Source organism: Sinocyclocheilus anshuiensis, unplaced genomic scaffold, assembly GCF_001515605.1.
Source record: "Sinocyclocheilus anshuiensis isolate Anshui unplaced genomic scaffold, SAMN03320099.WGS_v1.1 scaffold579, whole genome shotgun sequence".
NCBI classification, from domain to species: Eukaryota; Metazoa; Chordata; class Actinopteri; order Cypriniformes; family Cyprinidae; genus Sinocyclocheilus; species Sinocyclocheilus anshuiensis.
Genome location: NW_015551075.1, coordinates 2,474,008 through 2,490,185, shown reverse-complemented (window position 1 = coordinate 2,490,185; position 16,178 = coordinate 2,474,008). Strand labels below are relative to the sequence as shown.

General features: G+C 36.4%; 1 protein-coding gene across 2 annotated transcripts; it reads right to left on the bottom strand.

The window, feature by feature from the left end:
• Positions 1-677: 677 nt before the first annotated feature.
• clpxa (caseinolytic mitochondrial matrix peptidase chaperone subunit Xa) lies at positions 678-15,298 on the bottom strand. 2 transcript variants are annotated; one of them, XM_016452248.1, is made up of 14 exons: positions 14,969-15,298; positions 14,234-14,385; positions 13,979-14,096; positions 12,904-13,058; positions 12,631-12,793; positions 10,368-10,409; positions 7,375-7,551; positions 6,633-6,797; positions 6,455-6,543; positions 5,615-5,779; positions 5,117-5,419; positions 2,703-2,795; positions 2,482-2,588; positions 678-1,915 (listed from the first exon to the last, which is right to left on the bottom strand). In XM_016452248.1, the coding sequence occupies exons 1-14, from the start codon at positions 15,021-15,023 to the stop codon at positions 1,825-1,827; spliced, it is 1,875 nt and encodes a 624-aa protein (XP_016307734.1). In that variant the 5' UTR covers positions 15,024-15,298; the 3' UTR covers positions 678-1,824. The 2 variants fall into 2 exon arrangements, with proteins under 2 accessions (XP_016307734.1, XP_016307735.1); XM_016452249.1 differs by lacking the exon at positions 678-1,915 and having other exon boundaries at positions 2,488-2,608.
• Positions 15,299-16,178: the final 880 nt, after the last annotated feature.

Genomic DNA, 16,178 nt, shown 5'->3' with positions numbered 1-16,178 from the left:
AAATGTGCCAGATATATATATATATATATATATATATATATATATATACACACACACACACACAGTACTGTGCAAAAGTCTTAGGCAATTAATATTTTCACCACCACAAAAAATGGTTTTAAGCAAGTTATTTCTATCTTTTGCTGTAGTGTGTCAGTAGGAAGTATCAATTTACATTTCCAAACATTACTTTCGCCATTAATTGAAATAATACAGCGATATTTTTGCATGCAATTCAATTTTTTATCTAATGAATGAAACATTTGTTAGTACATTTTCATTATATATTATGGATTTATATATTTGTATATAGATACATTTAGTTATTTTGTCCATTTTACCCCTCTTTGTTTGTTCCTCTGTTTAATAAATAATAGGTAAACATTTCATTGTTTGGTATTTCAATGAAACCTTCAAATGACAACTTTGGCATAATTTGCTCACCCTCATGTTGTTATAACTTCCTTCCATGCAAAACAAAATGAGAAGTCAGACAGAATGAAAGCCTCCATCATCATTCACTTTTATTGCATCTTTCCATACAGTGTAAGTGAATGCTGACTGAGGCTATCATCTGCATTTGAGTGCAATGGAAGAAAGTCATACAGGCCTGGAACAACACAATCTTTCTCTAATCCTCATTGCAGTGTTCATTAAAATACAACAGAAGACCTGCATTGCTCAGTGATAATATTTACATTTTATTCCTACATACATTAGTTTTGTACATCTGCGCTTTGACTCGAAGTGTGAGGATCAAAAACATACATGGTTTCTACTCTCTCTATACAAAAAATGTAACCCCTTCCCACCTTGCACTTAATCGGAGTATATTCTGTAACAACGCAATTCAAAAGAAAAAAGAAATCCATTTCTGCGAAGCGACTGAAGATGAATTACACCGGGAATTCAGCAGAGATCACTGTGTAACTACTGTAGTTAGTGATGCACAACTTTCTCAAAGAGACCAACGTTACTTGTGTACAATTTGTTTTAATCTGGCCAATGCAAATAAATCTTCCATCACTGGGCCACTTTGTGAATAACAACAGAAATGATGACAGCACACTGATACAATTCCAGACAGTTACTGATTTTCTTGAGCCTTATCATAATGCAAATAGCAGCTTGAGTGTACTAGCAAAACTGACATAAAAATCCCATAGCATTGATTGAAGGGGGGGAAAAAACAAGTCAGCTCAATCAGAGACCTAATTAAATTAGTATAAATAATTATTTTAAATTTATAAAATACATATTTAGATGGGTTTCTAATTATTATACGTCAGCTACAAAAACCGATGTACCATGGGCAAATTGGGAGACTTTATGTAAGTGATCAGATATAGCTTTATAAGGATCTCTAATCATATCAATATAACAGTATAACCAGTACATGACCAGTGTGACACAAATGTGTAATTTATTCCAAGCAGGGCAAAGAAAAACATAGGGAATCTGAAGTCAAACACACATTGGTACAAGCCCTCTTCACTTTCTATCCGTTTGGTATCCAATCAAAGAGTTCATAAAATCACTTACAAGATCAAGTTAATAAGAATAAAATAAAATTTTCTTTACATTTCACATATTGTTAACAATCTCTTTACGAGGAACGTGTCAGGGGAGAATTTGGTTTATTTTAAACTCTAAGCCATGATTGCTTAAAGTGAGTAAGATTTGGGATATTATCAAGGAATAGGATTTTCCAAAGCGAGTAAGAAATCATCACTAGCATACAGTGAGGAATGGACCCTTAGGAGAACCAAGCAGTCAAACATTCAGCTAAAGAAATGTCTTGACTATAAACCGGGTTTGTAGTTTTTAGTTCTTGGCAGCATCCACCTGTCTTGTCCAGTTTTCCTCTTCGATTCCAGAGTCATACTCCTCCTCAGAGGAGTCTTTAGCTGCAGCTCTGAGTGAAGAGAAAAGCAAAAGAGTCAATGAAACGAATTAAAATGACCACAAAGTGCTATTAAACGAATGAGGCAGTAAATTCAAAGGGACAGCAATGTGTGCTGGTTTACTTAGAGAACACTTTCTATGTTCTCAGTGTGTAAATAATAATCAAACAGTTAAATCATTTTTTTATTGAACCCAGAATGAGGAACCATTATTGTTTACATTAAAAAATGTTACCGAGCAGATAAAAATTAATATTATATAGTATTATTATATATATATATATATTATTATATTATTTAAATTATGATTTTTTTGTTAAAATTGTTTAATTGCAATGTGCATTACAGTTCAAATAAATATATAAACAAATACACTTCGTGTCTTCGAAGTAAATTCTTCAAATGAATGACAGACCTACTTATATTTTAACTTTTTCTTTTTTTTCCCTTAAATTGCCCTCTCTAAGCACATTTGATCAGAAAAAGTCAATAGTTCCACATGTGCCAAAAGAGACTTTAAACTTGATTGCGGACAGATAAGATGACAAAGTAACAGACAAGGTCATGTAGCTCTCACCGTATGTACTGAGGTGGCGCTTTTCCATCAACCACTTTCTTGTTCACTTCCACGGCCACAATATCTGAATGTGGCACCTCAAACATGGGATCTAGCAGCAGTTTTTCCTGTTGGGAAATAGTGGCAGCTTATGACCCCACAAGAGCACACGTCATTATACCAGCATGCCTTTGAGAAAGTGAAAACTTCACAAAACAAACAACAAAACAGCATTCTCTTACCATTATGGATCTAAGCCCGCGGGCTCCGGTTTTACGCTCCAGAGCCAATCTGGCAATCGCTCTCAGGGCATCAGGGGTCACGTTGAGATCACACTAATACAAAACAAAGACACAGCACATCCAGAAACACTTAATGATTCACTTTTAATTTATGTCACCTTTTATTATATTATGTATGATAGATATTTACTAAAACCTATCTGCTTAATAATCTAATAGAAACATATACGTAAGGGATACGCATCGCGTCAGGTGGTTCTTGGCCTCCATGTCATGCATTGAAATCGTTTAATGCACAGCTAGCCGTGCATTACTCAGTTTATACCATGGTCATTTGCCAGCATTGACAACTTAAAGCTGTTAATGATGTTTGCAGCGCAATATTTGACCGGAAGGGTAAAATTGACGGTTATTTTCGTCAGTTACGGCTTGTTAGCGCTAGCATTCTGCCCGCTTCAAATCAGACACAGATGAAATAGTGCGGTAAGATCACATTTATTTGAATTAATTATCGATCGATCGATCGAGAAAGAGAGAGATGACAGTTGCGTCTGCGCGTCTCTCTCTACAAACAATGAAGCTGTGAGTTTAGTTACTTAATTAAACAGCGATTTTACCTCCTCGTTGCTGAGGAATATTGATAGATATTTACTAAAACCTATCTGCTTAATAATCTAATAGAAACATATACGTAAGGGATACGCATCGCGTCAGGTGGTTCTTGGCCTCCATGTCATGCATTGAAATCGTTTAATGCACAGCTAGCCGTGCATTACTCAGTTTATACCATGGTCATTTGCCAGCATTGACAACTTAAAGCTGTTAATGATGTTTGCAGCGCAATATTTGACCGGAAGGGTAAAATTGACGGTTATTTTCGTCAGTTACGGCTTGTTAGCGCTAGCATTCTGCCCGCTTCAAATCAGACACAGATGAAATAGTGCGGTAAGTTCACATTTATTTGAATTAATTATCGATCGATCGATCGAGAAAGAGAGAGATGACAGTTGCGTCTGCGCGTCTCTCTCTCTACAAACAATGAAGCTGTGAGTTTAGTTACTTAATTAAACAGTGATTTTACCTCCTCGTTGCTGAGGAATATTATGCAGAAATCCAGTATCTAAGCTATTTTATTAATAGAAGTCGCAGGGCAGCATTGACAACAAGTTTCTGTGCTCCTGAATGTTTCTGCATGCGCAGCGCGATCTCCAATTTCTCTCATTCTCTCTCGCTCTCACTCTGTGTGTGAGTGATGTGTGTGCATCAATGAAAGCAGCGCATTAAAATAGAACGGTGATTAAACTGACTTGGAACTATCTGTGCATTAAATGGTTTTAATGCATACCTGCCAGCTAATCAGAATCAATTATTCAGACAGACCATGGTATAAAAATGTAATATTAATAATTTATAATAAAAAATGTATAATAATGAATAATTAAAAAAATAAAATAACAATAATGATAAAAGAAAAACGTTCAAAAGGAGATAATACATTAAAAAATGGCAAAAGTGTTTTATTATTTTATTTATATTCATTATTATTTTGAATAAACATTTTATTATGTTGTTTTAGGTTTTTAATTTTAATTAACTTAATAAAATGTGTTCGTGTATTAGTTTTTTTTTTTGTGCACTTCAGTATAGTTCAAAATCTTAAAATCAATTGTTTCTCAATAAAAACGTTCAAAAGGAGATAATACATTAAAAAATGGCAAAAGTGTTTTATTATTTTATTTATATTCATTATTATTTTTAATAAACATTTTATTATGTTGTTTTAGGTTTTTAATTTCAATTAACTTAATAAAATGTGTTCGTGTATTAGGTTTTTTTTTTGTGCACTTCAGTATAGTTCAAAATCTTAAAATCAATTGTTTCTCAATAGATCTTGGACTTTGAACATTGCTTGGTGTGTGGATACCCTCTTGTTTTCTATGTGATTTGAATCTATGCACCCAGGAAGTGTTTTAGAATCACTGATATCCTTAGTGTCACTGATATTAATCACTGATATTATAGTTTTATTATTATTTTGAAATAGTTTTCATTTTATCTTCCGTTTTCATTCAAATTTTAGTTAAAGCTGTATTAATTAGCTTTTGTTTTTAAAATGTGTCTATATAGTTTTTTTATTAATTTTTATTTCAGTTTTAGTTATATAAGTACTTCTTAAACTACAAGAAAAGGAGAAATGATGCCTTGGCAACTAGCTGAAAATAAAATGAGCTTAAGGTTTTTTTAATATCTTATTTCAGTTCAACTTTTTTTATTTGAAGTAATGAAAATGTTTTTCTTTATGGTTTTAGTTTTGCTTTTTATTTTAGTTAACGATAACCCTGCACCCAGGAAATACTTAAGACTATATAGATTGGCACAGATCTCTTTTTGCAATTTGTATATCAGGTACCAACCTTGTCCATGCTGAAGAGAGCCTGATACTGAGGCACAACAGCATTGCGTGGCTCTGTGAGGATCTGCACCAGTGTCTTCTCATCCAGGCTGTGCAGTGGAACCACAACAGGAAGACGGCCCACAAACTCAGGAATCATCCCGAACTCAATGAGGTCTCTGGCCTCCACGTGTTTCAGAAGCCGGTCCTTCTCCTCAATCTCAGCCACCACGTCCACCTCTCCACCCGTGGTGTTAGCGAGGTCAGCCGCTGCCGCCGCCCGTCGACCTTTCCCCATGTTAGACGGTGTTCCGAACCCAAGGTACTACATATGGAATATGAAGGCAACAGCTACATTATAGAAACATAATTTTCCATCATGAAAATTTTTCCGCCAATTAGAATTTTCTGAAAAACCTGCTTTTTGAACCTCGATGGTTCATCCGATTTTCACCAAAAACTCTTGCATCATTGTGTGAATAAAACCTTGTTGATGTGTCTACATCCTGGTATTACTCACCTTCTCATTCTTTCTCCTGCTGATGATACGGTCAAGTCCGTTAAACGCTCCAGATGCTACAAACAGGATGTTGGTGGTGTCAACTTGGACAGTTTCACCTCTCAGTTTCCTCGTGTTCTTCTCAGGAACATTAACAATAGTGCCTTCCAGTAGCTTCAGTAAACCCTATCAAAAACAATGAAACACATGACAGTCTTCACCACAAAATTGGTTTCAGGTTATTTTTGAAATCCTGCAGTAAAGACTTTGTATTTTTAGGCATGACTCAAATATGTTTTCTGAAGTCACAAATCGTTATTTTGACAAAATTATTTGTAGAAGCTGCATTTTATGGAAGCTTGTTTCTGCCACAGGATACAAAAAATAAAAAATGGAATTGCAACTTTTTGTCACAATGCTGACTTTCTCACAATTTTTGATAGAGTCTATATATCACGATTCTGATTTTGTTCTTGCAATTAAAAACAAAACAAAAAACTGAATTGCAAGACGTGAACTCAGAATTCTGAGGGAAAGAAAGTCTGAATTGTGAGATGTAAATTTGCAATTGTGAGAAAAAAGTCAGAATTGTGTGACAAAAAATCTGAATTTATTTTTCTTATTCTGTGGTGGAAACAAGTTTTCCGTAGCATTTTGCAGAAATTAGTCAATCACAAGTTAGTGATTAAAGTAGTACAGAAATACAGAAGTGAGATTCCAAGAATAACAAACTGTTTCTGTTAATCTTTAACAGCCTTGTGAGCATTCTTGCGATTTAGAGCAAAGTTCAGCTGAATATCAGTGACATATCTGAAGTGTGTGACCTAATACATTGAATCTGGTTGATTTTTAATAACCAACCTGCTGCACTCCCTCTCCTCCCACGTCCCTTAACTGATGGATCCCAGGAACGCTACCTATCTTGTCTACTTCATCCAAAAACACGATACCTGAAAAAATTTCAACATCCCAATCAAAGTTTCACTGAGCAAACTCCTGGACAACATGGTCTGTGGTTAAATGTCACAGGAAGTGTTACCTTGTTGAGCTTTATCGATCACATAGTTGGCGTCCTGCAGTAGCTTTGCGATGACTGACTCTATGTCCTCTCCCACGTACCCTGCCTGAGTGAGGGTAGTGCAGTCACAGATTGCAAAGGGAACATCCAGGCATTTGGCCAATGTTTGGGCCAGAAGCGTTTTCCCTGTAGCACAGATTAGTTAGGTTCCTAGTTGTTCATATCAGCACACTTTGCTCAAGACGTAAGTTGCAAAAGTTTAGGGGCATTAAGGTTTTTAAATTAAAGAATTCTCTAATGCTCACCAAGGCTGTAATTATTTGATCACAATACAGTAAAAACAGTAATATTGTGCAATATTATTACGATTAAAAAAAACAACAACCGTGAAGCTAAATCTTCAGCATCATTACTCCAGTCTTCAGCATCACATGATTCTTCAGAAATCATTCTAACATGCTGATTTGCTGCTCGAGAAATATTTATCATCAATGTTAAAAACAGCTGTGCTGCTTTATTTACTTGCGGAGACAGTGATACTTTTTTCAGCATTCTTAGATGAATGAAAAATTCAAAAGAACAGCATTTATTTGAAATAGAAATCTTTTGTTACATTCTACATGTCTTTACCGTCACTTTTGATCAATTTAATGCATCCTTGCTGAATAAAAGTATTAATTTTTTTTTTTTATCTTACTGACCCCAAGCTTTTGAACAACTGTCAAATTGTACACAACACTGAAAGTGTGTTTTTCTGTCTCACCTGAGCCGGTGGGGCCCAGCAGCACAATGTTGCTCTTCTCTAGTTTGATGTCGGTGTGTGTGGAGTCTAGCACTTCTCCTCCTCTCTTCTCTGGAGGTGCCTGCTGGTTCAGCTGCTGCTGCATGGAGGCGCCCAGAGCGTTTCCATGAGGACTGATCCCTGCAATCTGCAGCAGCTCTGGACAAATTACACAACAGTAGCAAAAACAAAACAAAAATGCATAAAGTATGACTTTTTGAAGATTAAGGAATTCACAAAAGATTTCTGAATTTCAAGGAATCTTCATTATGTATGTAATGATTTAATGCTTTGAAAATCTTAACTTAAACAGTTAAACATAAGATCTTTAAAAGGAATGTTCCAGGTTCAAAACAAGTTTTTGACCTTTTTCGGTGGCACACTGTCGATACCACAGACAATAATTTTGATGTCTCACTCATTATGTTTACAGCAATGCACTTACAATCGCAGTCTATAGGGCAAGACATTCAAAAACAGCTTGAATCAAAACATTCAAAGCGCAATTTTTTTGTTAAACCAATTTTTTGTTTCAAGCCGTTTTTGACTACCTCAACATAAGCACTTTGAAGTAGAGGTCTGCATTCCCATGGCTCTCCCGCGGGAACCGACCAGATTTCTTGCGACGCGGGATTACATTTTCAAATAAAACGCGGTAGCGGTCAGTAACTCTGGTGTAATTTGAATGGGAGTGGGCGGTTTAACAATATCCCGTTGCCGACGTCCTTTAAAGCTGTCATCGGATGCCCATTTTCCACAAGTTGATATGATTCTTTAGGGTCTTAATGAAAAGTCTGTAACATCGTTAAAATTTCTCAATGGTAGTTTAAAAAACACCTTTTTTTACCATCAAAAACAGCTCTTATCAGCTCAAGCCGTTTTTGTAGCATTTTCCTTTAAATGTTAATGAGCTGTGCTGCCCCCGCCCCTCTCTTCCGAGCTGCTCTCTGAGGGACTGTTTACTTTAGCTGCATTCATCGTGAAACTTGCTAATTAGCACATTATTAGGAAAGGCGATTTGCAAAGATTCATTACAAAACATTATACTCACTTCTTCTGTAGATGAGGTTGGATCATGAATGATTTGCGCAAACATAAGATGCATTTAGGTAGATCGGGGGCGCATTCCCTTCAAAAACAAACGAAATCCACTGCGAGTTCAGCAGCTCAGATGTCAGGAGTAAATGATGACTGCTATGTTCATTATTACATCCAACAACAGAACACCTCAATCGCTTAGGAGTCATTCTTGTCTACATCTGCTCCGGCGGTGAAACAATGGCGGACTGATGACAGCTCACTCAGGGCGGGTCCAAGGTAAGACGCCAGTCCATTTTATCATTATAGGGTGGTTGTGTACACACACTGCCAACACACATTTCAGTTCAAACAACTTGTAAAAGTGCATGTAGCATCCTATGACCCCTTTAAGAACAGCATGTCTGCGCTTTACTCACTCTTATCGACCACCGGTACAGCCTGCGCTCAGGACTGTTATGCACGCGCTGCACGCACGGACCAGTGCTTTCCGCATCATGTATTTTATTCGCGGGGTCTGTGCGCGCAGCATGTGCATAACGGTCCTCAGAGCAGGCTAACCGGTGGTAAATATACGGCCATCAGACAGACCAGGCATGTTGTCGATGAGTGACAGAGCAAAATAAGGATTGCAGTGGATGCGCTGTCCTTGAAGGACGTTCAACTCGGTTTTGTTCATATTTTGCTTAGCCTGAAATTTTAAATGACAGATGTCGTATTTATTTATTTATTTTTCTCCGCGACTCTTTTCTTACTGTGTTAACAGCAAAATGTTAAACGAATTTTGTATTTTGACGATGAATAAAAATAAGAAATGCAATTTTTGTACAACCTACATTTTTATTTTCTCTGCGGCACTTTGTTCCTACTGTGTTGACAGCAAGATGTTAAACGAATTTTGTGTCTTGACAAGACGAATAAAATAACAAATACAATTTTGTGCAGACTACACTTTAATTTGTTAGCCTATCTTTCAGTAGCAGAAATTTAAATGTGAGATTCTGGAAACAAGATCTAAATTTAGCGGTAACGGTCGGGTCGGGAAGAAAATGATTCTAAGCGGACAGCGGGTGAACAAAGAGTGAATATATCGTGGGAGCGGGTGGGTGCGGATTATAACCTCGCGGGAGCGGGAATAAAAAAACAGTCCCGTGCAGGCCTCTACTTTGAAGCACTAAAATTACTACTATTGAAAACTGAAAATATAAAAAACCCAATTTCTAAATATTTCACAAATAACATAAATAATATTAAAATAACACTGATAACGATAGCACCAAAATGTGTACTCTCATCATCAGAGAAGACTAGCTGCACCGACTGGTACGGTCAAATTGCTTAGTGTGCACAGCAGCTCTATTCACAAGATCTAATGGAATTTCCTGTCACAAGAGCCTCTGAAAGCTGCATATGACAAAAGCAACACATGACCCAGCAGTTAAATCAGGTCACTAGGAAACTCTCCCTCTCTGCTTAGCTGGTAAACCATGACATCATTGTTTCTGATACATTGCATTGTCACTTTAAATATAATTTAATAATAAATTTTTAATAATTTATGCATTTAGCAGACGCTTTTATCCAAAGCGACTTACAGTGTATTCAGGCTATACATTTTTTACCAGTACGTGTGTTCCCTGGGAATCGAACCCACGACCTCTTGCGCTGCTAACGCAATGCTCTACCACTTGAGGGAAGTGCCACAGGAACATAATATGCGTTATAACAGGAATATGCGTTAATATAACACTTCAACAATGAAAAAAGGTTAAAGGAAATGAAGAAAACCGACTACATGTTTTTTTGGCATTTGTACAACACCCAACAAAGATCAAAGCATACTGAAACAACACAGAACAGATTTGTTTAGAAAAATAAATGGTTAAAATGACACATATAGACAATAATGCAGATTATGGGTGTTGACATACACTTACTTGTAAACCTGTATTCATCCTCCCGTCGTCTTAGCTCTAGCTCTACAGAGAAAGATGACGAAATCACTACCAATTCTCACAGTACAAGAAACCTTGACCTATTCAGTAAACTCTGCTGCAAAATTGCAACTGAATTGTACAAATGCCAAATGACAAAAGTTGACAGATTCCATAAAATGTTGCTTTTGGATTATTACTAATGGACAGAGTACATCACAATGGATGTTATACTGGCTTCTAAAAAGAGTAGATTAGAAGATTTAAGAAGGTACACAATGGAAACCTATCATGGAGGGCTAGTCCTTCAAACATGACACAACCAAAATGATTAAAAAGACCATTTAAAGGAAAAGTTCACCCAAAAGTGAAAAATCATTCACCCTTATGCCATCCAAGATGTAGATGAGTTTGTTTCTTCATCATAACAGATTTAGAGAAATTCAGCATTATATCACTTGCTCAGCAAAGGATCCTCTGCAGTGAATGGGTGCCGTCAGAATGAGAGTCCAAACAGCTGATAAAAACATCACAATAATCCACACGACTCGAATCCACAGCCCATCAATTAACATCTCCTGAAGTGAAAAGTCTGTAACAAACTCTCATTCTGACGGCACCCATTGACTGCAGAGGATCCATTGGTGAGCAAGTGATGTGATGCTAAATTTCTCCAAATCTGTTCTGATGAAGAAACAAACTCGTCTTTATCTTGGATGGCCTGAGGGTGAGTACATTTTCAGCGGGTGAACTATTCCTTTAAAAGTAGATTATAATATTATTCCCTTGGCAATCATCACTACTATTATTTCTCATATTTAGGTTTAGGGATTTGAACAATCTACTTAAGCTTTGATATGTAAAGGAATAGCACACTTCAATGAACATTTAAAATTATTTTAAAAAGCTGGATACATTTTCATTTTAATCTTCGAAGCACAAAAAACCTGTGTGTTTCACCAAAGGATCACGTCTCAATTTCGTGCTTTCAACTGATGAGTAAAACCTGGCTTTCTGATTACACCAAGTATAATTTGTATCCTGTGACAGATTAATTTCCTAATGGCTATGAGTCTCTTCCATAAGAACTGTTTTGTGAAAACCACCTGTTCCTAACTTCTATGTGTGTTCGACACACATACACACGCTCTGCAGTACAAACCTCGAGGAGTGAGGGAGGCCTGTTTCTCCACCTCCACCTGCTGCTGCCTGGAGCCTGCCGGCATGTTGTTGTAGATGCGTTTATAATGATTGTACACGGCCACCGACAGAACCTTCTTAGCATGATCCTGACCCACAACATACTTATCAAGATAAGCATAGATCTGCAAGAAAACAAAAACAGAGACATTACACACAAAGGTGGGAACCACCAGCTAACCTTGTAGTAGGTTGTTACACTGCTCTAAAATCTCAAAGTTTAATGAATATTTACCTTTTTAGGTGGCGGAGGGGGTTTCTGCTGGAAAGCCAACTTAACAGCTTCCGCTGCAGACTCTGGGTCTTTACTCAAACTCTTCTTAGTGTCTGTTTCTGAAAGCACCACAAAAAAGTGGTGGCATTTTTCACATTTCACATCCTCTGCAGTGAATGGGTGCCGTCAGAATGAGAGTCCAAACAGCTGATAAAAACATCACAATAATCCACACGACTCGAATCCACAGCCCATCAATTAACATCTCCTGAAGTGAAAAGTCTGTAACAAACTCTCATTCTGACGGCACCCATTGACTGCAGAGGATCCATTGGTGAGCAAGTGATGTGATGCTAAATTTCTCCAAATCTGTTCTGATGAAGAAACAAACTCGTCTTTATCTTGGATGGCCTGAGGGTGAGTACATTTTCAGCGGGTGAACTATTCCTTTAAAAGTAGATTATAATATTATTCCCTTGGCAATCATCACTACTATTATTTCTCATATTTAGGTTTAGGGATTTGAACAATCTACTTAAGCTTTGATATGTAAAGGAATAGCACACTTCAATGAACATTTAAAATTATTTTAAAAAGCTGGATACATTTTCATTTTAATCTTCGAAGCACAAAAAACCTGTGTGTTTCACCAAAGGATCACGTCTCAATTTCGTGCTTTCAACTGATGAGTAAAACCTGGCTTTCTGATTACACCAAGTATAATTTGTATCCTGTGACAGATTAATTTCCTAATGGCTATGAGTCTCTTCCATAAGAACTGTTTTGTGAAAACCACCTGTTCCTAACTTCTATGTGTGTTCGACACACATACACACGCTCTGCAGTACAAACCTCGAGGAGTGAGGGAGGCCTGTTTCTCCACCTCCACCTGCTGCTGCCTGGAGCCTGCCGGCATGTTGTTGTAGATGCGTTTATAATGATTGTACACGGCCACCGACAGAACCTTCTTAGCATGATCCTGACCCACAACATACTTATCAAGATAAGCATAGATCTGCAAGAAAACAAAAACAGAGACATTACACACAAAGGTGGGAACCACCAGCTAACCTTGTAGTAGGTTGTTACACTGCTCTAAAATCTCAAAGTTTAATGAATATTTACCTTTTTAGGTGGCGGAGGGGGTTTCTGCTGGAAAGCCAACTTAACAGCTTCCGCTGCAGACTCTGGGTCTTTACTCAAACTCTTCTTAGTGTCTGTTTCTGAAAGCACCACAAAAAAGTGGTGGCATTTTTCACATTTCACAAAGCGAGTTGATGCTGCAAAAGAGAAATAACACCTTACTCGTTTTTTTTTTTTTAAATCGCTGAACGATTAATTGAATTAAAACCGTAATCGCGGCATTGCTTATGTTGTTTAATTAAATATATGCGCTACGTGTTTCAGAGTGAAATGCGGCACTCAAGCAGCTCATGATCCAGTGTTTGCAGTGTCTTAAAACGGCTCAGTCCAAATGATCTCATCTCTGCATCTACTCCGAGTCTGGGATGCTTATAATGTTTATTATTTGGGAATGCAACATGCACAAATCATGATATATTAAAATTTTAATTTCACAGTTGTACTGTAAAATAAAATTATTATTACATTTTTCTTGAATACAATTTATTTTACAGTGAAATACTACAACAGTAATGTTTTATATTTTGTTTAAAATTTGAATCTACTAATTACAAATCTACTATAAGATATCTATGCATATTGCATTCCCTAATAATAATAATATTAATAATGTGCAGCCCATCAAACAAGCACCACAAACTGGAAGATTTGAAAGAACGCCTTGAAACATAATTACTTGTAATTAAAGCAAGAAATTCATAAATAAAGTTGCAATTTTAATCACAATCAGAATTTTTAGTTTTAACTAATCAACTTTTAAGCCATGTTACTAATTAAAACACCAGCAGATGAGAAAGCAACTTGTTGTGTATGATTTCTTTTTAGCATTGAACAATTAGTTCAGTAAACACTCTGGCCTACTTAAACATGCACAAGACCAAAAGAAACCGTAAGTCTTTGGAAACAACAAAAAATGTGTTCACCTTGAGTAATCCAGTAATACACTCAGCGCACAGATAATTATATGAAAAAAATAATTGAATAAAATAAAATAAAATAAAAATATGCAATGATAATCAAATAAAAAATTAAATATAAAATGAAACGAAGTACTCACAAACAAATGTTTCTACGTGTGTGCAAGGATCTCCACATTTGGGGCACCTCAGCTGACTTCCTCCTTTGCCGGAATTACTAGAGCTGCTTCTTTTTCCACTTCCTTCACCAACAGATTTCTTAAAAGGAAAACAAGTTTAATAAAACAATTTCCAGGAAGAGGATGAACTGCTGAAGTTATTACTTCCTTCTCAGACCCTTGTTGGCAGAGAACAAGGAGTGTATGACATGTAACGCCACATATCTATAATCTTACCTTTCCACCATCTCCATCTTTCATCCCATCTTTTGAAGCATAATACACAGAGGTCTCCGAGAACCACCTCACGGGGACGCGGCGTGCCAGACGAACCTCACGAGTCCCCAGGCGGCTCAGTGACAGTAACTGGACTCTAGAGCCAGAAATTCCTGTGGCACAAACACAAACATGAGAGCTACAGGAGGAAATGCACTCATAATAACAATAACCTGATGACATTTATGAAGCCATATTGTTTGAAGTGCCTTCAAACAGGACATTGGCAACAAAAAAATCACACTTTATTGGAACAGAAATCCAATCCAACAAATAAAATAATGTTTCTAATCAGACTTACAGGAGTCTTGACAAAGAATTACATTTTCATATTATGAATCATGAAAGAGATTTGAAATAATCACCGGGCCAAACTAACTAACGACATACATTAAACAACTAAATGAATTCATTAATGAGTCTTAGGTTATTATTTCAATAAATAATCTGATTATATAAACAATGCGCAAGTTTATTGCAATAGATGCACTTGTCAAATGTCCGATGACATTTTTTTTACTTTAAAAGCATTAAAATACGTCTTATAAATGAAGGCTGACTTGTAAATATATATATTTTTTAATTGTAAATAATTACGGCTTGTTTATACATTGTTAGCGCACTAGCAACAGTGCTAGCCGAACTGTTAGGTTAAGAAACAAACATCAATATTTTTCAAAATGACTTTCTTCTTACCTTTGTGAGCTGAATTTAGCAGTTTTCTCGCTGCTGAAGCACACGTACACGACATGTTTGAGTGTTGTTGTGTTTTTTGACAAACTGAATCGGTTGAATTTGCGGAGCGCTGGAAGGTTAGCGCTAGCTGAGAGCTAACGCACTGAAAGCCATTCAATACAGGCCCGACAATAATAAATGACTTCAAATCGAATCTGTGAATTAATAAGAATCAATTACATTAATAAGCGAAATACGTTATTTTGGGGTCTGAATTAAACACACACACTGCTGTCTGAACTAGACACTGTGATATAAGAGTAAACAACCAATGACACTCTTGAGTCACTGAATCATCTTTCCTTCGCCATGACGCCCCACTCCGTTCCTCGTGATCCTGCCGCCATCTTCCGGGCGACCCTCACACCGATTCACTGTCGCAGCCCACTGAATCATTCTGACCGCGAATCATCTCAGTCGGTGAATCAATTCGCATAGATTCAAAGAATCATTAGGTTCAGTGAATCGCCTAGGATGAATCATTTACGTCACAGAATTCATTCAGCAGTGAATCAATAAATCACTAAAGCCAGTGAATGCAATCCTTAACAATGAACAGACTGTTACAATGAGCGGAAACAAAAGTCCAACACCGCAACTACAATACAACAGCTGTCTAATACACACTACTTACGTATATTATATCACAACCCACTTTAATACAATTTATGTAAAAACCGTTCTATAATATGAGATGACTTCAGAGCGTTTTTATTAGAGGAGACTTTTTGAAGTGATGCTAATAAATGTGGATCAGAAGTAAATATTTTGCTGCAGGGTTTAAATTTAAGGTATCTTACCCATCATACATATAAAGTTTAAGACATCATCTAACTCCTTATTGTCAGACATATCAGAATGGAAAAGAACCTTACTGATGGAAATACTACAGAGCTGGTGGAACACAAGAAATAGGGAAGCTGATTTGAAGCCAGAATTGTTCATATGAATGATTTTATTAAACAAAAATTAGGTGCAAAACAAACCCTATAACAAATGTACGGATAAACATGGACAAACATGCCTAATATAAAATAATATATATAAAATATTTAAATATATAATATCACATTGCATACTAAATTAAAGAAAAAAATAATAATATGTTGAAACATTGAATATTAGATTTGAATAGTTGTGAATATTTATTTATTTATTTATTTAGTCATTT

Bases quoted from the DNA above. Each gene is read 5' to 3' on its own strand.
- clpxa (XM_016452248.1), bottom strand. From the start codon at position 15,023: ATGTCGTGTACGTGTGCTTCAGCAGCGAGAAAACTGCTAAATTCAGCT. The intron at 7,552-10,367 runs GTAAGTGTATGT...TAATTTGTCCAG, and splicing joins GGATGAATACAGGTTTACAA to AGCTGCTGCAGATTGCAGGG. The intron at 6,798-7,374 runs GTGAGACAGAAA...TCTGTGCTACAG, and splicing joins GCTGGGCCCCACCGGCTCAG to GGAAAACGCTTCTGGCCCAA.